Source organism: Delphinus delphis, chromosome 10, assembly GCF_949987515.2.
Source record: "Delphinus delphis chromosome 10, mDelDel1.2, whole genome shotgun sequence".
Taxonomy (NCBI): domain Eukaryota; kingdom Metazoa; phylum Chordata; class Mammalia; order Artiodactyla; family Delphinidae; genus Delphinus; species Delphinus delphis.
This window is the reverse complement of record NC_082692.2, coordinates 32,588,712-32,611,446: the sequence shown is the minus strand read 5'-3', so window position 1 is coordinate 32,611,446 and position 22,735 is coordinate 32,588,712. Positions and strand designations below refer to the sequence as shown.

Below are 22,735 nucleotides of genomic sequence, written 5' to 3'. Positions count from 1 at the left end.
CTCTAGGCATGCGGGTTTCAGTAGTTGTGGCACGTGGGCTCACTTGTTGTGGCTCACAGGCTCTAGAGCGCGGGCTCAGTAGTGCACCATAACTCCTGAGACTGCGCTCTAGAACCCCTGCTCTGCAGCAAGAGAAGCCACCGCAATGAGAAGTCCGAGCACCGCAATGAAGGTAGTCCCCCACTCGCTGCAACTAGAGAACGCCTGTGTGCAGCAGTGAAGACCCAACACAGCCAGAAAAAAAAAAAAAAAAAAGAATGTACTAGGTACCTGAATTCACAAGGATGGAAGTTCCCATTTGATAGTTCTAAATTATTATGTGGCTCTGTCCCCCGCCTCTCAGAGGAACCAAGGACTGGGAGGATGGTGGGGTGAGTCCAAACAGGATATGCCTCCTTTACACAGTAGCAGGCAAGCTCCAGGCCTCATGGCTATCGTGCTCCTTGAGGTCTTGGGAATGGGTAAATACATCTGGTATCCTGCCTGGGTCAGCATCCATACAGACACAAATATCCATCCACAAATAAACGTGCTTTCCTTCTAGGCTTTTCCCCCAGCAAATAATGGTTGGCATGCCTTCCACTCTGCATTACCTTGAAATCGTCATTTGTCATTGAATGCCAAATATTACTTCTGTAAGACAGCCAGGAGCCTAGATTTTGTTGCCTTTACTTCCATACCTCTTGGTCTTCAACCTGCTATAACGTTCCTTCCATTCTTCTGGAACTTTCCTGCAAAGATCATCTGTAACCTCTTAACTGCAGAATATAGGTGAGTTTGTTTGATCGTTTGTTTTTTTTGACCAAAAATGCATTTGTTTATTTGAAATTTAAATTTCACTGGTTTTCCTATATTTTATCCGGCTGCCATGCCAGGAGCATCCGATTTTACAATGAAATCATGCCTAAAAGGAAGACAATCAGCAGCAGCCTAAGTTTCATGATGAAGTATTTAAAACCACTACGACATGCATTGTTGAAAGAAGAACACAAACAAAACCTTATTTTAAAAAACATAGGCTATACTAAAGTAGAAAACAAAATCCAAAGGGAAAGATAAGTCATCACTCAAAGATCCTTTTTTTTTTTTTCTTGCGGTACGCGGGCCTCTCACTGTTGTGGCCTCTCCCGTTGCGGAGCACAGGCTCCAGACGCACAGGCTCAGCGGCCATGGCTCACGGCCCTAGCCGCTCCGCGGCACGTGGGATCTTCCCAGACCGGGGCACGAACCCGTGTCCCCTGCAACGGCAGGTGGACTCTCAACCACTGCGCCACCAGGGAAGCCCTCAAAGATCCTTTTAATACACGTGGATGGAACCCCATTGGGTTCCAGTATCCTCCTAAGTTCTTCACATGTCATCCATCCTTTGTATCACGGAGGTGACAAATCATCCTGAATTCCCTTCTTGGAGCAGAAGGGACTTGGACCTGTGTGCGGGGTCCTGGGAAAGTCATTTGGAATGTGTTTTCTGGTGGCATTTGAAAGTCCCCAGCTGACGGAAGGCACTGTGACACTCGGGACACAGAGTGAGTGTGTCATTGAATGTTGAGGTTCTCGCTGTGGCTAAAAACTTTGTCACAGTGCTCACATCGGAAAGGCTTCTCCTTGGTGTGGATCCTCTTGTGAGCGTCCAGCGTGGAGTCGTGGGTGAACTTCTTGGGGCAGAGATCACAGCAGTATGGCTTCTCTCCTGTGTGGATTCGCTGGTGAACCTGCAGGTCCGAAGGCTGCATAAACCCTTTGGAACAGATATTTCATTTAAAGGGTGTCTCTCCCATGTGTGTCCTCTGGTGAAGGGTAAGCTGAGATGGATAAGGAAATCTCTTCTTGCATACCATATTCATAGGGTGCCCATCCCCAGGCTTCTTTTCCCTCAGGAAGACTGGTTGGTCCCACTGCGCTAGGTGTACCAACAGAATGGGACCCAAGTTGTCCTGAGAATTCTCCTTTGTCCAAAGACGTGGCTTCTTCCTGACGCACTTCTTGGGAAGTGGGACTGTTGGCCTGTTTCCATTTGAAACATCTTAGACTCCTCGGAGAACCTCTTCTGTATCCACTCTTAGTGGAAACTTCTCCCTCAGGACCCTTGAGAATTTCAGGCTCTTGAGATGCTGTTTGATCTTGATCTTACTCAACCTTTCTCTGGGATCTGACACTATTGACCAATCCTCTTATACTTCCTTTGCCATTATGACACCAGTTTACCTCCTACATCTCTGATGGCTTCCAGAATTCATCCTCAACTCCTCCCTTTCCCTTACCATCCTCCCCACAATCCTGTGAATCAACAAATCCTGAGCAACCACAGGCTTATTCTTAAGCCTTCTCCAGTAGTCAACCTGCTACTGGAGTTGACTTTCTGAAACATATTCCTCCAGCCACTTCTAGGTTTGTGTAATTTAGTACATTGTATCTTTTTAAAAATAACTTTATTTTATTTATTTTTGTTTGCGTTGGGTCTTTGTTGCTGCTGGCGGGCTTTCGGAGAAGGGGGGCTACTCTTCGTTGCAGTGCGCGGGCTTCTCATTGCCGTGGCTTCTCTTGCTGCAGAGCATGGGCTCTAGAGCGCAGCCTCAGTAGTTGTGGCCCATGGGCTTAGCTGCTCCACAGCACGTGAAATCTTCCTGGACCAGAGCTCTAACCCGTGTCCCCTGCATTGGCAGGTGGATTCTTAACCACTGCGCCACCAGGGAAGCCCTACTACATTGTTTCTTAATCATCTATTTATACACGGCTGTTAACTTCACCAGACTCTTAACTCCTTGAGGGCAGGAACTGATCTTATGCATTAGGACACTGGCTTTGGCAGGGTGGGGAGTAAGGGATGTATTTCCAAGACACTCAACAATGAGGTAGCATTTCCACTGCGTTCCCAAGTGCTCAGGTCTAGCCGGTTCCCCAACCCTAGAGCATATGCAGTAGGAACGGGGATCCTCTTCCCAAAGTTGCAACAAACCCTAGATTCTCATCTCATTTCACCCCGGTTCCGGCCTGCCAGGCTTCCCCTTTGATCCTCCTCAAGCCTTGTCTTGGAAAGGATGCCCTCGAGGGCTCCTGGTAGCTCTCTCCACCGATTTTGCGTAGGCAATTAGTGTTACGGTTACCCTGACGAAGAAAGGCACCCTTCATTTTAGGGCTTCTTTCCTTCAATTCGGACTGGGCGGAATCGCAGTGGGGAAAGAGTGAGAACCACTTTAGAATTGAACGGGCCGCGAAGGACGGCCGAAGCTGAGGCACACCAGATGCCGAAGTGCAGCACTGGGTGCAAAGCCCGGGCATCCCCTGACCCGCGCCTCTCACGCTAAGCTCGACCCCCTTTAGGGCGGGACCTCCCACTTCAGCCAATTCTGGGAGCCGAACCCTGGCGGTTTGTACTCTTCCTTTCCAATGAGAAAAAAAGGAAGCCGCTTGGTTCCAATGACCAATCGGAGAAGGCGGCGCCTGGTTGTCAGGCAGGTTTGTAAGAGTTCGGGCCAATTGGAGACACAGACACCGCTCGACCCGGGGCGCAGCGCGCAGGCGGTGGCGAAGAGAAGCCGAGCGGGCCGAGCGCGGCCGAGCAAAGCCGGAGCCGGAGCGGGGCCGCAAGAGCCGGACCGGGTCCGGACGGGCCGAGATGCCCTATAAACTGAAGAAGGAGAAGGTAAGCGTGGCCCTTTTCCCCGCGCCTCCGCCTCGGGGCCTGTGCGGAGCTCTGGGAGGGGCCCGAGCCAGGCCCGGGACAGCCCCGGACTGACCCTCCCGTCCGGCCCCCGCAGGACTCCCGGGGCCGGCCCTCCGCCCCGGCTGCTGGTCGCACCCCCAGCCTGTGCCGCAGCTGAGAAAGCTCCCTCCCTTGTCCGGGGTAGAGTCCCCCGACATGCACCTCCCTCCACCGACCCCCGGCCCAGGGTAACCTCCTCCCTCCAGATCCTGCCCCACTCCCAGGTTACTCCCTTGCCTTTTCTGCCCCCATCCCCTCCCCATCACCTCCCCATCCCCCACCCGTTTGCCGTTTGGGACAGCCGCTTATCTGAGATTGCACCTCCCTCCAGAACTAAGCCCCCTCTCCAACCTCGCGCAGCCCCTTCTCTTCCCTCCTCTTCCCACCCGCCTGGGCCTGGGCCTGGGCCTGCCTTCTCCACCGTCCCCTACAGCCCCTTCTCCCTCCTTGCCAGGCTCCTTGACCTAGAACGGCTCTGCTTTCTCTCTCCTCCACCGAATCTGGCCTAGGCCCCTCCCTCTAGTTCTTCCTTCACACACAAACTTGTAAACCAGGACTGAGCCCTTCCTTCTGCCGATGGAACCTCGGAACGTCAGGGTGTCTGAGCGCATTCAGTGCAATCCCTAGTGATACAGATGAGGAGACTGAAGCCCCGACAGGGGGACAGGGAAAGGGACTTGGCCAAGGTCACACAGCCTGCTGGAGGCCCAGCTGTAATATCAGGTCTCCTGACTTAAAGGCCTCCTCTGTTCCAAAGCCCCTCTAACAGGCATCAACCCACTCCCAGGTTCATCCTCAACCAGTCACCTTTCCTAATCTGGACAGGCTACTCCCCTTATTCCTAATTGAAGATAACCTTTGCATTTTTCCTTTTTTGTACCAGTGCTGGGTTTCTGCTTTTCCTGGGCCACACTGTCCTCAAATTGGGAATCTGCCCTCACTATCAGATTAGCTATCCTTCTTACTCCACAGGGCAGCCACCCCTGGACACCCTTGCCTTTGTCTTGTTGTCTTGACACAGACTGTTTCTTGATGCTGCCTTCTTTCGCCTTCCTCTTCTACCTCCGAACTGCCTTCTCCTCTTCTTCATCCCTGTCTTTCCCTACCCTCTGTTTCCTGCTGTTGCTGATGTCTGACTCAGAGGTGTGGTTCCTTTGAGGTACAGACTCACACAGAGGATGCTAGGATACCAGTTCCAGCCTCCCCCAGCTTCTTCTTTCCTGGGGCTGGTCCTTCATGATGGGCGCTAGCTCTGGCCTGGTGTTCTGCTCACCCACTTTATGACCCCAGAGGTGTCTTGCTTTCATTTGCCCTCTGATTGGCTGGGTTGCTGGGCTGCCATCTCTGACCTTATCAGTTAAACTCCCTATCCTGGGGCTGTTGGAGATTTGCCAGGCAGCTCTGATTCTGGATTGTCCCCATAACCTCTCAGGGCCTGAGATTCTGAGTGTTGAGTTGGTGGTGGTATAGCAGGCACTGAACCTCCTTGGGTGCTGAGCTGGGCAGGTTTGGGTGCCCCACCCAGGCCCTGTGTCTTTGGGGAGCAGGCATGCTGAGGTGGTTTGGGCAGCGTAGCGGTAGGTGATGCACACAAAAGTCAGCCACACCAGGGGCTGAAGGGCTCCTACAAAGAGTGTGGAGAGCAAGGCAGTTCAGGGGAAGCTGGTGAGGTCCTCACTGATCTGTAGTTGTTAGTCTGATGGAACAGATACTGTCCCATCCACAGAAAGCCTTAATCTACTAGAGGACTGAGAAGAAGAAGAAAAATTCTTAAGACTTGCTAGGACCACAGGTGTTAAGTGTTTGGTTGGGAAAGAGTATGAGAAGGATTGGTTTGCATGGGGCCAGGCATCTCTGATCCCCTTTAAGGTTTAACTTTCCACTTTTGATTTCTAGTTGCATTTGGCCTCCTTCAGTGGTGGACAAGTCCTGACGATGTTACTGGGGTTTGCCTAAAAGGGGTGGGGGCAGAGAGGAGGTGGGGATGGAGGGTCTGTATTGCTCATCCATCACCTCTCCCCTTTCTCCTTCATCTCTGCTGGTCCCATGCCTGGCCTAACCTCATGGCCTCCTCCCTGAAGCCCATCCTGAACCCTTAGTTGGGCGTGAGCTCTCCCTCCTCCCCTGGATTTGCAGAGTACTCGGTAGGTCACTTATGGCCCTTTTGTGTTCCCTTGGACTGGAATTAATTGTAGACAAGTCTTTTCTTCCCCCTTGAGATAATAACTAAGTTCCATTTTGGTTTGGCATCTCCTTGTACACAGTAGGTGCTCAATGGATGAGTGCTGAGTCAATCCTTGGGGAGATTTTCATCCTTCCTCTTCCCTCATGTTCTGATCTAAGACTTCTCTCTTTTAGGTTCTGGATGGTGGCGTGCCTCTGCGCCCTCCCACACTCTTCTTGTTCATAATAATAGTAATAACATTGATTAACATTTCATTTTTCATGTGCCAGACACTGTGCTAAAGGGAATTAGGGGTACTTCCCTGGCGGTCCAGTCGTCCCGTGCTTCCACTGCAGGGGGCACAGGTTCGATCCCTGGTCGGGGAACTAAGATCCTGCATGCTGTGCGGCACAGACAAAAAAGAAAAAAATTTAAAATTTAAAAATTTTAAAAAAATAAAGGGAATTAGGTACTTTGATTGTCAGCACTTAATAGGTGAGGAAACAGGCTCAGCGAGGCTAGTTAACTTGCCCATGATTGTATAGCCAGTAAGAGCTGGGCCAGGAACACAGGGCTGGCTCTAAACCACATTGCCATGCAACACTGGACAGCTGGGCTGGGCTGAAGTGTGTGCATTTCACCTGCTCTGCGGGAGCCAGGGAGCAAGGGTGGTGGCCTGGTTCCCATGCCCACCCCCCAACACCACCCCCCAGGCAGCCGGGATCTTTCTTCTGCACATTGCCTGGGAGATATGTCTGAGTGCTGCAGGGTGGGTGGAGGGGTACAAAAAGGAACAAGGAGCTCACGATCAAGGAGAGAGGTGAGACGTGGGTGCAGATGGGCCAGCTTTGTCCGAGAGGCCCACGTCTGGGGTATGTGCAGACGGTCACCTCAGTGTTGCTTCCTGCCTGCACCCCCCCTCATCCTTTTCCTCTCCACCCCACACTCTGCACCACTCGCTGGCCCCTCGGCAAGGGGTGAGTGTGCCCCGCCTGGTCAGTGGGCCCTGGGAGAGTGCCTAGCCACCCAGAGCACAGGGCTCCTTCCCACTGCTATGACTGCCTGGAGCTGCTCCACACCTGGGAACGGCTTCCTGCCTCCCCACCCCCACGAAGCCTTCCCCCTGCTCCAGCCTACGCAGAGCTCTCTTCTCCCTGAAATCCTTTTGCCCCCATGGGTATAATCACTGGATTTAACACTTCTCACTGAAGGGGCTCAGGTGCTATCAAGTGGCAGAATCTCAGAGCTAGAAGTGATTTCCAAGGTCCTCCGATCCGATCTGCATTTAAGGCTCGGGACCCTTTTGCATCATGCCTTGGAGGAGGCATGAATGCACCTCTGCTTGAATGCTCTTGGGTTGGGGAGCTTACAGCCTCACTAGGCAGCTGGTTTCTGTGCAGCTGCTCCAGGAGAAAAGTCTTCCTTCTTTGGAGCCTCAGCCTGTCTTCCTGCCACTTCTGCCCGTGGCTCTTGGGCCTCTGGATCCACATAGAACAAGTTGCGTCTTTAGTCCACATGGCAGCCCTTCATTTATTCGTAAAGATCCCTCTTGCTCCCCCACCCGCCATGACTCCTCCCTTCCATTGTTAACTATCCCAGTTCCTGCAGCTGTGGCTCTCAGGACCTGCTTTTGAATCTACTCCCTCTATGGGTTATATATTCCCCGAAGAAAACCTAGCATTTGTCTTTGTCCCTCCCAAAGTGTGATGCTCTCGACTGAACCAGATCCTCCAGAATGGCCCCATCAGTGCCAAGGACGGGGCGCTTCCACGTCCCCTGGTGCCAGGCACTCTGCACAGGTCTGTTAACTGGATGGCAGGTCACATGAGCTGCCGTGGCAGCCACAGCACATGGATGATTTGTGTTGAGCTTGCAGTCAGACCTAAATCCCCAAGTCTTTTTCACATTTTCCTCATCCTGTCCCTGGGCAGTTGCTTTTTTTTGGCCCAAAGCATAGGAAGAGATGCTGGGCAGGCCAGGGCTCTGAGCCAGCAGCTAGGTTCCCAAGGGAGACTTTGGACTAGTGCTCATTCTTTATAGCAATTCTGGGCCTTGTCGCCATCCCTGTCCTTGTGCTTGTCTACCGAGGCGTTCTTGGGACGATTCCTATACCTGTTAGCATCCCTGGGCCCCACTGATTATGCCAGTAGCAGTTTCTAGTCTGGGTGCTGTTTGTGATATCCTAAAAAGGCTTCCAGGTCTTTCCAGATGGCCTCGAGGGTAGAGTGGTGACTCCCTTCCCTCCAGCATGAGAGCCTCAGGCCCCCTCTGCCCGCTTCAGCCAGAAGCCAGTCTGAGCAGCTTCTTCCATGCTGCTTCTCCCTTGAGCCTCGTCACCCTGGTTCTTACTTGACCGAGGCCCTAACGCATACAACAGCCTTGTGAGGTGAAGGAGCATGGTCATGCTGGATTATTGTGTGTTAGAGTTGTCTTCCTAACCAGATTCTGAACTCGTTGGTGCCTTTGAGGGACTGAATCTCCCTTTGTGTACCCCAACCTGCCACCCCACCGCCCCAGGTTTAAGGTAGGTGCTCAGTGGTGCTGATTGACTGATTGATTCAATTGGACGGAGGAGAATTACAACAGAGACCTGAGGGATGAGGATGAGGCCTCTCCCTTCCTTGGCATCTGTTAACTCTACCTCCGTCTTCTCCCTTCAGGAGCCCCCCAAGCTTGCCAAAGGCGCGGCGAAGCCCAGCAGCTCGAGCAAGGATGGTGGCGGCGAGAGCGCTGAGGAGGTAATGAACGTGGGCATAGCCCTAGTTACGGTGCAGGCGCCAGTTCCACCTGCTTGATGGCCAGTGGGGTGGGGGATCTCAGGGGCCCGGAGATTATTGGGACAGAAGGGAAGGATACTTTCATAGCCAGGGAGGGGCCTGGACAGCCCATCCAGGCTGCCCTCAGGCAGGCTTTCCCTTTGGCGGCTATGAACCAAATAAGCCCTCCAGTTTTTCCGATTCCGCAGGGATTCCTGTGAAAGTCAATTCTCTGTCTACTAAAGTGTTGAGAATTCCTTTTCTCTTAGGGCAAGAAGCTAGGGGCATTGAGTCCTGGGGAGGAGGGAAAAGTACACGGGTGCACATGGGTGCTCAGTGGGGTGACTTCAGTGTAGCTCTGGGTGGGGCAGGGGTGGGGAGTGGCTGATGCCCTTGAGTCGGGCAGGGCTGGGCGCACCTCTCTTGGTCCCGATCAGACGGGAGCTGCTGAAGGACAGGCATGAGCAGAGGTCAGCGCAGCTTGGCAGTCTAGGGCTGTAAAGCAATAAATGGCAAGCAGAGAGCACACAGGGGTGGAGGGACTTAAGGAAGTCCAGAGTGTGTCCATGGAAGCTTGGGCGTGTGCTCAGTGGGATGCTTGGATGCTGAAGGGTCCTGGGAGCACACTGAGCGAGCGCCTGTGTTACCCGGAAGCTGGTGATCCTTGCTTTCTGCGCTTCCTCCCTCCTGTGCTAAACTGTTCAGAGGGATGGAGGTGAACAGGAAATGGAGCTGTCTAATTCTGAGCAGGTCTTGTGGATTGGGGGCAGGTCATGGAGAGGAGATCGATTGAAAAGTGTTTGGTTGGGGTTAACTCTGGATTTGGATTTTTCTGGATACTTCTGGTCCCTGTCACCTCCAAAGAGAGCCAAGCACTTTTCACACCTGCGACCATCATTTTACCCTCACTTGAGTGATGGGAGGAAGCAGGGTAGGTTTTCTCCATCTTACAGACGTGAGAGTTGAGGACCACAGAAGAGAAATTCCTCCTTCCTCTGCACATACACTGGCATCTGAACATGTCTCTAGGCCAGTCCTTGTCACTCAGTCCCGGCACTGTTGGTTCCCGGATGTGTTTCTCTCCCCCAGGCTGTGAACTCTGAGGGAAGGCGCTTGCTTCTTCCCCACACCTGTGTGCTGACGCCCTTGGTTCACAGGAGATCACCAGGAGATGCTTCTGGAGGGCACACCCTCTGGGCTCAGTCTCCCCTTCAGGAGCCATGACATGTGTGGGACCCACAGGGAAGGTGGCGGGAGCCGGCAACTGATACTCAAAGCAAGAGACTTGGAAACAGGATTTAAAGGCACAGAAAGGAATAGCTTGGGGGGCCACTCCTGCCTTCTGCCTGACTCCCTCCTGCTCATTCAGTTACTAGACAGATTGGCTGTCATTTCCTGGAAGTAGCCCTCCTTGGCCACCTGCCCCCATCCCCATGCCCAGGACGCGGTCAGGGCCCCTGGTACCCAGCATCACTCCATGGCAGTGCTTAACCACAGCTGTAATGAAACAATTCCGTGGGAATTCATTGTGTGTCAGTTGTCTCCTGTGTTAACACTTAGCTCCTGAGAGGCTCTCGCTCACACCGAAGGGCCTGGCCCACCGGAAGCACCTGCATTTGAATGCATTAGTGAATGGATGAGCAAACAAACCAACTTCAAATTAGACCTGGAAGGAACCTCTCTTTTCATAGGTAGGAAAACGAAGGCTCAAGCAGCTTAAGAAATAAGCTGAGACCAGCTGCTGTGATTTCTCCACCGCCCTCTGGAAGAGGAGAATGTCGTGTTCACCTTGGGCTCTGTTTTATGAAATGCCGCTCAGGGCTCACCTGTCTGAGGCAGCTGCAGGAATTCTCCATGATTTTGCAGAAATGCACCCAGGTGGCCCCAGGCAGTGGGACATGGAATAGTTGGGGGCCAGGCTGTGAGGCCCAGGTCATCAAAAGCTGTTTGTCACAGTCCTTCTCTTGCCCTTTTTCTTTCTTTTCCTTTTTTTTTTTTTTTTTTGATGTGGACCATTTTTAAAGTCTTTATTGAATTTGTTACAATATTGCTTCTGTTTTATGTTTTGTTTTTTTTTTTGGCTGCGAAGCATGTGGGATCTTAGCTCCCGACCAGGGATCGAACTTGCACCCCCTGCATTGGAAGGCAAAGTCTTAACCACTGGACCGCCAAGGAAATCCCTCCCTTGCCCTTTTTCTAGTCAAGAATTTTGGGTTCTTACAGCCAAACTTACCCCGTGTCAAGCATTTGCCAGTCTTTCCAACTGATCTTAATAATTTATAGCAGCCAACATTTATTTTATTGAGCAGTTACTTGTGTATTAGTTTCCTAGGACAGCCATAAGCAATTACCATGAATTGGGTGGCTTAAAATACCAGAAATTTATTCTCTCATAGCTGTGGAGGTCAGAAGTCTGAAATCAAGGTGTCAGCAGGCCATGTTCCTCTGAGGTTCTAGGGAAGAATCTCTTCCACGCCTCTCTCCCAGCTTCGGTGGCTTTCTGCGATCTGCTCCTTGGCTTGTAGAACCATCGTTCCAATCTCTGCCTCTCCAATCTCTGCCTCCGTCTTCGCTCAGCGTTCTCCCCTGTGCCTCTGTCTCTGTGTCCAAATTTCCCTCTTCTTATAAGAACACCAGTCATGTTGGATTTAGGGCCCACCCTAATCCAGTATGACCTCATTTTAATTTGATTACATCTGCAAAGACCCTGTTTCCAGATACGATCACATTCATAGATGTTGGGTTGATGTGAATTTTGGGGGGACACTGTTCAACCCAGTACAGTCTGTCCCAGGCACTGTGCTAAGTACGCATGCATTTAATCTTATAATCTTCTCATTTAATCTCTACAGCAGTCCCTGAGGTCATCTGTTATCATCATCAGCCCCATTTTACAGAGGAAACTGAGGCTTAGTGATGTTAAGTAGCTTTTACTCAGCAGTAAAACAGCAGAGCTGGAATTCAGCGCAGGTCTGTGGCCAGTCCTCCCGTGTTCTTAATGACCTAATAGACTGTTTCTAAGATTCTAGAAGAGTCTTAGAATGGAAAGGAGCCTTGAGAGATTAGGTCAGACTCTGCTACAAGGCAAGGGTCTTTCCTGGCCTGTCTTTGGAAAAAGCATTTCAGTGCTGTGGACTTTTCTGTGTGCTGTGCCCTGTCCTGAGTTCTGGGAACGGGGACAGAGGGAGGAAGAAACGATCCTGGTCTCCCCCACTTCAGCCTGACATCACTGTAGCCAGAGTTGTTACCCTACAAACATTTTCGGTCCTATCAGTCCTTTACTTAAAAGCCCCTCTTGGCATCTCATTGCTCACAAATTCAAATATGCAGCCTCAGGCCTCCTGGGCTGGCCCTGCCCTGTTCTTCCAGCCCCTCTGGACTTTCCATCTTCCAACCCGACAAGCCTTTTGTGGCTCAGGGCTCTTATTGGTGTCATCCCATTGGCCTGGACTGCTTTATCTCTCTCTTTTCATTCTTTGCCTAAACCCGTGTTTATCCTTTAAGAGACAAATCAAAAGTCACCTCTTCAGGGAGGGCTTCCCTGATTCTTCAGGCAGAGTTTGTCACTCAGCCCTCTGAGTTCCTGAATCTCTTGCGGCGCTCTGGTTTTGCGTTGCCCTGTACTAATGGCTGCTTTCGTGTCTTGCCCACTGGACTTTGAGCTCTTCGAGGGCAAGGGCCATGTCTTATTCCCTTTTTAATCTCTAATGCGTAGCATGATGTTTATTGAATAAATGAATTAAGAATGGGTATGGGGGGCTTCCCTGGTGGCGCAGTGGTTGAGAGTCCGCCTGCTGATGCAGGGGACATGGGTTCGTGCCCCGGTCCGGGAAGATCCCACATGCCGCAGAGCGGCTGGGCCCGTGAGCCATGGCCGCTGAGCCAGCGCATCCGGAGCCTGTGCTCCGCAACGGGAGAGGCCACAACAATGAGAGGCCCGTGTACTGAAAAAAACAAAACAAACAAACAAACAAACAACAAAAAAAGAATGGGTATGGGGTTGGCCAAAAAGTTCATTTGGTTTTTTTGTAAGCTGTTACGAAAAACCCAAACGAACTCTTTGGCCAACCCAACAGTGCTCTAGGTGTCAATATAGGAGAGAATGCCTCTCTGATTTTCAGGGTTTGAAACTAAAATGATCTTCACTCAGCTAGTTAATTCATTATGCAAAAGCTATAACATTAATCTTTGCGTTTTTCACTGATAATTTTATCTTTCGTCTTTCTACTACAGTACCTTCTATAGTGCTTAACTTATATTTCTATGTCCTACTTTATGTTTAAATATATGGGTTTAATGATTACAGGTGTCTGTGTTAGGGTCAGGTTGGAATGGAATTGGTTCAGAGTGGGCAAGTATAGTTGCAGTCTCCTGAGTGTGAGGGTGGTGTATAAATTCAAAGCCCCACTGGAGGGGCTTCCCTGGTGGCGCAGTGGTTGAGAATCCGCCCGCCAGTGCAGGGGACACGGGTTCGAGCCCTGGTCCGGGAAGATCCCACATGTGGCGGAGCAACTAAGCCCGTGCGCCACAATTACAGAGCTTGCGCTCTAGAGCCCACGAGCCACAACGAAGAGCAGCCCCCACTCACCGCAACTAGAGAAAAGCCTGCGTGCAGCAGCTAAGACCCAATGCAGCCAAAAATAAATAAATAAATTTATATTTTTAAAAAAAGCCCCACTGGATTGCAGGAGGCCTGAATCTAGGAAGGCTTCTTGGCGTTTGGATCCTGTTGCAAGTTTAGAAGTGGGAGGAGACGGTTGTTCAGGCAGAGGAGACAGCCACTGTGGAGTCTCAGAAGTGGGAGCAGGCAGGTCACCAGCTTGCCTTTGGGCCGTGTCCACCCATGCTCTGATGGCTGCAGAAGGTTCTCCTGGGGATGCAGCTGCCTCTCATCTCCAGCCCAGGTCAACAAAGGAGAAGTTGGAAGCTAGAGCTTTTAGGAGAAAGGGTTGAACGTGAAGTGAGTTGCTGGCACACACCTATACTCCCTTCTGACAAGTATGTTTCCAGGGCTTTGCTGGCCGGCCCAGCTGTCTCTCAGCTGCTCCGTGTATCTGGGGCCTGGGAGCCAATGGTCCTTATAAAACCAGGGTGGCCCAGTGGGCTGGGGGCGGGGCAGACTAAGCCGGCTCAGCTGCTCTCCGGCCACCCCAGCCTTCAATAATGACATCCTGAAGGGGAAGGGACCTTAGGCATCAACTCATTGGGTGGCTTTTTAAACTATGATTTTCAGCCATGCAATCTCTGTTTTCTTAAAACCTTACTTGGGGGCTTCCCTGGTGGCGCAGTGGTTGAGAGTCCGCCTGCCGGTGCAGGGGACACGGGTTCGTGCCTCGGTCCGGGAAGATCCCACATGCCACAGAGCGGCTGGGCCCGTGAGCCATGGCCGCTGCGCGTCCGGAGCCTGTGCTCCACAACGGGAGAGGCCACAACGGTGAGAAGCCCGTGTACTGCAAAAAACAAAAACAAAAACAAAAACACCTTACTTGGAGAGTGTTTGGACTACTGATCTAGTCCAACCCTCTGCTCGTTAGCAGAGAAAATTGAGGTCTTGCTTTTCCCTTTTTGGGAAGAAGGCCTCCTTTCTCTGGATGTCCCCTAAGTGCGAGATTCATGGAGATGCAGGGTTTCTGCATCTTATCTGGGAGGATGGAGAGAGACATATTTTTCCCGAGTCTTGTTCCTCAGTTGCCACTGAGCCCCTCAGCCTAGTATCTCTGATGTTTCTCCTTCCCACTCTGCTCCCACCACTGTGCAGGGCTTTGTTCTGAAGGTCCCCGGTCAGGACAGGAGGGACCTATGGAGATGGGCCTGGGCTTGGTGTCCCCCGCCCGCCCTGTCCCCCCATCAATCAAATAACCAGTCATTCACTGAATGCCTGTTAGGTGTCAGTGCCAGTGCTGAGGAGACCCAGAGGGGCACAAACCAGGGTCCTGGCTTTAAAGGGACTTGCTTTCTCGTGGGGAGATGACACATGAGCAAAGTGATCAAGAGGTGTCACTGGGGATGATCCCAGAGCCAATGGAACAGATAAGCAGTGTCAGAAGGTTGAGGGTGGAGGGTGGACATGCAAGTCCTGGAGTGATTGGAGAAGGCTTTTTGGAAGAAGGTGGGTCTTGAAAGATGCAATGCCTTCTTGGGTTCTCCCATTTTATTTTATTATGTTTTTGGCCACGCTATGTGGCTTGTGAGATCTTAGTTCCCCACCCAGGGATTGAACCCAGGCCCACAGCAGTGAAAGCACGGAGTCCTAACCACTGGACTGCCAGGGAATTCCCTGGGTTCCCCCATTTTAAAACAAGAAGGATAATGAACTCTAAGGAACATTTGAGGTGTGCTACTTTCAGGAATTTCCAGGCTGTATTTCTAAAATCCAGGGATGGGAAATAATAATAACAACAACAACAATAGTAGAAGATACTGCTTATAAGACACTTCTGTGTGCCATATACTGTTCATTTAAATCCTTATCACAACCCTGTGAGGTAGTACTATTGCCACCCCCACTTTACAGATGAGGCACAGAGAGGCTATATGGCCTCCTGGAGGTCACTCAGCTAATAAATGGCAGAGCCAGTAGTCAAACCCAGGCAGTCAGGCTCAAGTCTGTGCCCTTGACTGCTGAGCTCCACTGGTAAGGATTGGGTTGTTCCTGCGACAGGGAAATGGGGAGAGTCTGATGCACACCAGGCTCTGGCCCCCTGGCCTTTTGCCCCTCTCCTTCGTCCTCTACCAAGGTGTGATCCATCCTCCGTATACAGGAAGAGAGACCCCAGACTTCAGGGTGCCTTGCACTGTCTAACCAGAAAAATCACACTGGTTGAGTGTAGTCATAGCAAGGGAGGTGTGTGATGACTGCTCTTGTCCCACTTCTTTGCATTCCCCTAGTCAAATTGGTGTCTGGGGCTCATTTCAGGAGGAGGAGAGGGCCAGATGGCCAAAGCGGTAATGAGCTACACTGGACCCAAGGCCTGCCCTGGGCTGGATCCAGCGCTCCTCTCCTGCCTCTGACCCCCAGATAGGTCACAAACTTGACGTAATTGTTTCTATAAAAAATTCAAGAGCGTACAAAGCATAACATTTGTCTTCCTCCTTGCCCCTTATCCCAGAGAGTTTCATATTCTCCCATTCTTATTTTATGAAGTAAGAGTTTACGGAGCGGGCTGGAGAGGAGGCGGGGATGGCAGGTGTGAGCACAGGAGGGCAGTTTTCCTGTGGTGTAGGGACCCGGCTGGACGTGACCTCACTCCTCTGGTCCTGTTGCAGTCTCTTCTCTGGTTGGGGGGAAGGGCTGTCCTGTGGCTCAGCCTCTCCCCTCTCCCAGCAGGGGGTTACCTGGACAGTACCTATGAGTGGACAGCCCTGCAAACACCTGTTTGTATGCTTCTGAAAATGGGCTTCGTGGGGCTCTGACACCCGTGTCTGGGAGGAAGTAAAGAAGTAACTTTTGGAAATTAGCTGTATTTCTCCCATTATATTGCCTTTTTTTTGGCCGTGCTGTGTGGCTTGCAGGATCTTAGTTCCCTGACCAGGGATCGAACCCAGGCCCCGTGCAGTGGAAGCATAGAGTCCTAACCACTGGACTGCCAGGGCATTCCCTATTTCTCCATTATAAAAGCAGTGTCAGCTTGTAAAAAATTTAGGGAAATAGGAAAAAGTCATGTCTCATTCTGTCATTACAGGAGATAGTCATGAACACATGCACTTGTTCTTTCTTTTTCTTAACTGGATTTTGGGTTCTGTGCATGTTTTAATATGGGTGAGCTCATTTTGATATACAGGTTTGTATTATCCTTATTTAACTTAGCATATAGGAAGCAATTTTCTCTCATTCCATAGTTTTACTCTTTTTGTTTTGTTTTTAATTTTTATCAGCGTGGTGATAGGTGCATTGTTCAGAAGGTCAGATAATACTCTCAGGCTTGTAATGAGCAGGGCAGCCCCTGTCGCCGGCCCCTCTTCTCCTGTTGTTTCGTGGCAACCACATTCACCTCCTAACTCTTTCCTTGCAGGTTGACTTTTATACCTCCAAACAAGATCCTTTTACTGATTTTTTTTTTTCCCTTTATTTTGTGAGCTTTAGATATCTCTTGACTTCCTAACGTGGAAAATTAAGGCCCGAGTGTCTTATACCTCCATGCAGACTTTTCCCCTCTTCTCAGAATACTTATCACCCGTTTTGGGTAAATTACTCTGACTGTGTAAACATTTTTCACAGCTGAATCACGTATCATTACATTTAGTACATAGTTTTCATAAACATAATTTTAACTCCATGATTTCCATGTATTTATATACTGGCCATTATAAATAAGACCATAAAAAGTGTTTTTGCACAAAGCCTTTTTTATATTTAGGATTTTGCTTAATCTATATTTCTAGTAGTTAAACTGCTGAGATATGGGGAGGAGTTTCTTTAACTGAAGACTATCACACGTTCAGTAAATGATAAAATAGAGTAATCTTCGCTGTACTGCTCGATGCATTTTTACATATGTTTATGCTATGAACCACCTCCCAGACTCACTCAAGATACGGAATGTTTCCGTTAGTCAGAAAGGTCCTCGTGCCCCTTCTCGGTCACCACCCGCATCTCCCCAACCCACACCGCTGCCACCCCCTCCCCGGCAGGAGAGCCACTTGTCTGACTTCTGTCACTGTCAGTCCATCAATCAGCTTTGCCTGTTCAGGAACGGGAGTGAGCGTTTTGAAGGCTCTTGATGCACAGGCAGCGGGCGTCACTTTGGGAGACACGCCTTCTAGACCGCCCCCTTCCAGGGCCACGTCCCGCAGTTATGTCTGACCCTGGTCTTGGCTCCTTCGGGGCGGGAGGCAGCTGCTTGCTGCCCAGGCCCATAGAGGCATAAACGGACCCGGGGCTGGGCGGTGGGCCAGGCCTGGGGTGGGAAGCGCAGCTTGGCGAGTGCACTCCAGTGACTCGCTCGTTTGACCAGGCCCAGCCCCAGCCGCAGCCGCCACCGCAGCCACCACCGCAGCCGCCATCATCCAACAAGCGTCCTAGCAACAGCACGCCGCCCCCCACACAGCTCAGCAAAATCAAGTACTCAGGGGGGCCCCAGATTGTCAAGAAGGAGCGACGGCAAAGCTCCTCCCGCTTCAACCTCAGCAAGAACCGGGAGCTGCAGAAGCTTCCTGCCCTGAAAGGTACTTGGGAAAGGTCAAGAGGGCTGTGGCATCAGACCTAGGGGACAGTGGGTGTTGGCAGAATGGAGGTTTGGGGGTGTTTGGGGGAGGGTGGAAGCTCTAGAGAATGTGAGGGGGAGTTGCGCTGGGGCTGGGGGTGGGCGTCAGGGGAGCAGGATGGTGGCAGGAAGGGATCGGGGAACGCCCTGCGAGGTGAGCAGGGCATAGCAGTGAAGGACCACAGAGGAGACCTGACCATGGCCCATCCGCCCCTAGACTCACCAACCCAGGAGCGGGAGGAGCTGTTTATCCAGAAGCTACGCCAGTGCTGCGTCCTCTTTGACTTTGTGTCAGACCCACTCAGTGACCTCAAATTCAAGGAGGTGAAGCGGGCGGGGCTCAACGAAATGGTGGAGTACATCACCCACAGCCGCGATGTTGTCACCGAGGCCATTTACCCTGAGGCCGTCACTATGGTAGGCACAGGGAAAGGGGAAAGCGGGCAGGGACGGGGGCCCCGGAAAAGCCCAGACCTGCCCAGAGAGCTCTCACCTGGGCCCTCCCTACCCCTCAGTTTTCAGTGAACCTCTTCCGGACGCTGCCACCTTCCTCAAATCCTACCGGGGCCGAGTTTGACCCTGAGGAAGATGAGCCCACCCTGGAGGCCGCCTGGCCGCATCTCCAGGTACCAGAGCAAAGAGGGCAGGGGCCTGGCTGTGGGCAGTGGGGCACTCTGAGCCCTGCAGCAAGGGGGCTCTCCCAGTCCTTGGGGAATGCCCCTAAGTGATGCTCCTTTCCCCCCGCAGCTCGTGTACGAGTTTTTCTTACGTTTCCTTGAGTCTCCCGATTTCCAGCCAAACATAGCCAAGAAGTACATTGACCAGAAGTTTGTCCTTGCTGTGAGTCCCTGAAGTTCCTGCCTTCCCCTCCTTCCAGTCCATGAACTCTAGCCCCACGTCCCCTGACTCCAGTCCAAGCTGCTCTTTTTGCTTCTGCTGAATATAGGTACTCTATTGGGTTTCAGCTGTGTCTGGTGCAAATTGACCATGGGGGTTAAACAAACCTACTCTGTCCATAAGAAGCTTCCAGCATAATGGAAGGAAACAAAAAAGCAACACTGTTACCCCCCGCCCCACCCAATGGGGAATGCAGCACGTATTCCCAGACATCACCTGGGGTAGAGCAGTGCAATAGAATCGCTCTTCCCAGAGACTTGTCTCCACGCACCCTCTTCAGAGGGCTTCCTCTGGCCAGGACCCAAGTCACCCCAGCCCTGGCTTTCCCCAGCTCCTGCCTCACTGCCGCCTCTCCTCCCGCTTGCTCCCAGCTCCTGGACCTGTTTGACAGTGAGGACCCTCGAGAGCGGGACTTCCTCAAGACCATCTTGCATCGCATCTATGGCAAGTTTTTGGGGCTCCGGGCTTATATCCGTAGGCAGATCAACCACATCTTCTACAGGTGAGGCCAGGAGCCTGGGCTCAGGAGCAAAGCAAGCCCCTCACTAAGATGGGGTGGGAGAAGGGTGGTAGGTGGGACTCCACAGAATGCTGGAGGGGCACCAGGGGTTATCAAGAGAGTCTTTGTTCTTCCCTCAGGTTCATCTATGAGACGGAGCATCACAATGGGATTGCCGAGCTCCTGGAGATCCTGGGCAGGTGAGAGGTGGGGCGGGGGCACACATGCCTAGAAGAGGTCGGGAGGATTGATGCATTGAGCTTGGACCTGGCCCTTTGGTCCTGACAACCCTCCCTTAACTCCCAGCATCATCAATGGCTTTGCCTTGCCCCTGAAAGAAGAGCACAAGATGTTCCTCATCCGTGTCCTGCTTCCCCTTCACAAGGTCAAGTCTCTGAGTGTCTACCACCCTCAGGTGAGCGGCCTTCCTCCTGCTGATCCCCGGCCCTGGCTGCAGAGAAAAGAGGGAAGGGGAAGCATTCCAGCCGTGATGGGGTGGCAGAGGGAGCAGGGGGCAGAATTCCTCTCCACGCCTCCCCTTCTGTTCCGGGGTCTGGTTTCTGTCACCGACCTCTCTGTGACCTTCTGAGCCCTGCACCTCACCTCCTTTCTGTCTCAACCTTCTGCAGCTGGCGTACTGCGTGGTACAGTTCCTGGAGAAGGAAAGCAGCCTCACTGAGCCGGTAACTCCCCTGCTGGGCCCCAGGGTCCACCTCTCCCTGTCAGCAGCACTTGCCAGCAGCAGCTATCGAGCGGTGCCGCAAGCACTCACGGGCGATGTAACCCGACAGGTGGCATGGTTTCCTCTCTAAAGGAGAAGTAAAACCTTTGTGCACCTAGGAAGCATCCAAGCCGGAGAAACACGAGCACTTAGCTGAGGCCACCCAAGCTGTGCCCACCGGGGTTGGGGGGAGAGGGCAGGGTGGCTTCCTGGAGACCCAGACAGGTGTTGAGTGAGAATTTTATTCCCGTGTCCTCCTCTTCTCGCAGGTGATCGTGGGCCTTCTCAAGTTCTGGCCCAAGACCCACAGCCCCAAGGAGGTGATGTTCCTGAATGAGCTAGAGGAGATTCTGGATGTCATTGAACCTTCAGAGTTCAGCAAAGTGATGGAACCACTCTTCCGCCAGCTTGCCAAGTGTGTCTCCAGCCCCCATTTCCAGGTGAGACCCAGACCCAGAACATCCCAGCCCCTGCCTCCCAGAAAACTGAGGAGGGTCTTCAGCATAGCGAGCCATGTCCCCACTGAGTCTCGCCTGTCCCCACCAGGTGGCAGAGCGTGCCCTCTATTACTGGAACAATGAGTACATCATGAGCCTGATAAGTGACAATGCTGCCCGAGTCCTTCCCATCATGTTCCCTGCACTCTACAGGAACTCCAAGAGCCACTGGAACAAGTAGGGAACTGGGGTGGCACTGGGCACTGAGGATCTGGTTTTGGGATGTGGGAGGGTGTGGATGGACTCAAGAGCCAGTGGTCTCATCTGGTCCCTCAGCAAGCGGGGCTGGTGCCCACTGCATATTAATAGGGCCTTGAGGGACTGACCAGGGAGAAAAGATACCCACGTGAGAGATCTGTGCTACCCAGCAGCAGAGCAGTGGCCTCTGTCGCATCTCTTCTTGAGGTCAGATATTCTGCAGCTTTGGAGATGTAATTCCATGTTGTGAGAAGCTGATGTGATCCTCTTAGTATGTATTAAATCCCAGTATTGTTAAAAGGCTTTCCTGTTTAAAGCTGTGCGCTGGGAGGCCATTCGTGTGGGCTAGAAGAGTAGGAGGTAGTGGGGAAAAGGGAGCTCTTGGAGCACGGGGTGCAGGAAGGATGGGCAGGCAGACTCATATTTGTAAAGGGCCTGAACTGCCAATCTCAAGTCACATGATTTGGCCAGAGCGATGAGCTTACACTGTACAGAGGCTGGTGGGATGGGAGTAGTACATGAGAAAGCTCTTAGCACAGACACCTTGTGGGAGAGAGCAAACTGAGGTCCGGGCACTGAGGGCAGGCTCTGGCCTCTTACACGTCGTCTTTCTTCCTGGCGGCAGGACAATCCATGGCCTGATCTACAATGCCCTGAAGCTGTTTATGGAGATGAATCAGAAGCTGTTTGATGACTGTACACAACAGTACAAGGCAGAGAAGCAGAAGTGAGTCTCTCTCTCCTTGGGGGTGTTCCTCTTCCACACCAGCCCCCTGTGCTTCTCTCTCAAGCCCACCCCAATCCTGTCTTTGTTCCCTCAGGGGCCGGTTCCGAATGAAGGAGAGAGAAGAGATGTGGCAAAGGATTGAGGAGCTGGCTCGCCTTAACCCCCAGGTGAGGTGCTTCTGCCCTTGCCCTGAACTGAGGGGTCCAGCCTGGGTTGGGGGAGGGTTTGTCTGAGGAGGGGCAGGAAGCAAACAGGGTCCCCATACTTCCCAAGTGGCTCTCGCCACTTGTCTGCCTCCTTTCCTCTCAGTATCCCATGTTCCGAGCGCCTCCACCACTGCCTCCTGTGTACTCGATGGAGACGGAGACCCCCACGGCAGAGGACATCCAGCTTCTGAAGAGAACGGTGGAGACAGAGGCCGTGCAGGTGGGAGGGCACGGGGAGCAGAAAGACAAGACAGCCCGGGGAGGGAGAGGAGACGAGAGCCGCAGAGCCAAGGAATCAGGGCAGGGAACAGTGGGATTTCTCGGGACTTGGTCACCATTCCTCACCTCCTGCACATCCCCACACAGATGCTAAAGGACATCAAGAAGGAGAAAGTGCTGCTTCGGCGGAAGTCAGAGCTGCCTCAGGACGTGTACACCATCAAGGCACTGGAGGCGCACAAGCGGGCGGAAGAGTTTCTAACTGCCAGCCAGGAGGCGCTCTGACCTCCTCACCCTCCCACCACAGGGCCACAGCCCACTCAGCCCTGGGACACTGCCCCAGCCCTCCACCTTCTGCTCCCCACTGGCTGACTTGGGGCAAGGCAGGGCCTCTCTGCTCTAGGGAGGGGGATGAGGCACTTGAAGCGGGGACACCCGCAGAGTGGTCCCTCTTCTCCCCTGAAATGTGTTCATGCCTCCCCGCGGCTAGTACAGACAGGCTGAGCGCGGCAATGCTCAGCGCTCACACAACTTGGGGATGCCTGGCCCCCTCCTGCTCCTTATCCCACAGCTGCCTGCGGCTGCTCTGAGAAATACACACGGGAATAACGTGCTCCTCTCCTCTCCCCTGCAGCCCCAGTTGAACTCCAGGTGTCTCCTCCTTGTCTCCCTCCCCTGCAGGCATATAGGGAGCAGCAGGAGATGATTCTCACCAAAGTTATATCAAACCCCATTGGCCCCTGGAGTGAATTAGCTGGAGGGGAGCCAACCCCCAACAGCACAAATAGGCCCCCAGCCCCAGCAGTGTGCAGGCTGATGGGGCTGCATTACTTCCTCTTACCCCTGCCTGATCAAGACAACATAGGAGAGCAAAAGGAGAAAAGCATAGGCTTTGGACAGTAGGTGATGAATATAGGGCCCAGATGGACCAAGAGAAGGGGATGA

The 22,735-nt window shown here is 52.5% G+C and overlaps 1 protein-coding gene and 1 pseudogene across 1 annotated transcript; one reads left to right on the top strand and one right to left on the bottom strand.

Moving 5' to 3' along the window:
- Positions 1-1,450: 1,450 nt before the first annotated feature.
- LOC132431886 (zinc finger and SCAN domain-containing protein 5B-like) lies at positions 1,451-2,237 on the bottom strand (annotated as a pseudogene).
- Positions 2,238-3,513: 1,276 nt separating this feature from the next.
- On the top strand, positions 3,514-22,484 carry PPP2R5D (protein phosphatase 2 regulatory subunit B'delta). The gene is made up of 16 exons (XM_060021793.1): positions 3,514-3,643; positions 8,528-8,605; positions 17,578-17,788; positions 18,044-18,243; positions 18,342-18,452; positions 18,574-18,666; positions 19,095-19,225; positions 19,363-19,422; positions 19,529-19,637; positions 19,852-19,905; positions 20,213-20,383; positions 20,490-20,617; positions 21,264-21,365; positions 21,460-21,532; positions 21,675-21,791; positions 21,938-22,484. Exons 1-16 carry the CDS (start codon positions 3,617-3,619, stop codon positions 22,073-22,075), a joined length of 1,803 nt encoding a protein of 600 aa, XP_059877776.1. The 5' UTR covers positions 3,514-3,616; the 3' UTR covers positions 22,076-22,484.
- The last annotated feature ends 251 nt before the right edge of the window (positions 22,485-22,735 follow it).

Bases quoted from the DNA above. Each gene is read 5' to 3' on its own strand.
- PPP2R5D (XM_060021793.1), top strand. From the start codon at position 3,617: ATGCCCTATAAACTGAAGAAGGAGAAG. The intron at 19,226-19,362 runs GTGAGGCCAGGA...TTCTTCCCTCAG, and splicing joins ATCAACCACATCTTCTACAG to GTTCATCTATGAGACGGAGC. The intron at 20,384-20,489 runs GTGAGACCCAGA...TGTCCCCACCAG, and splicing joins TCTCCAGCCCCCATTTCCAG to GTGGCAGAGCGTGCCCTCTA.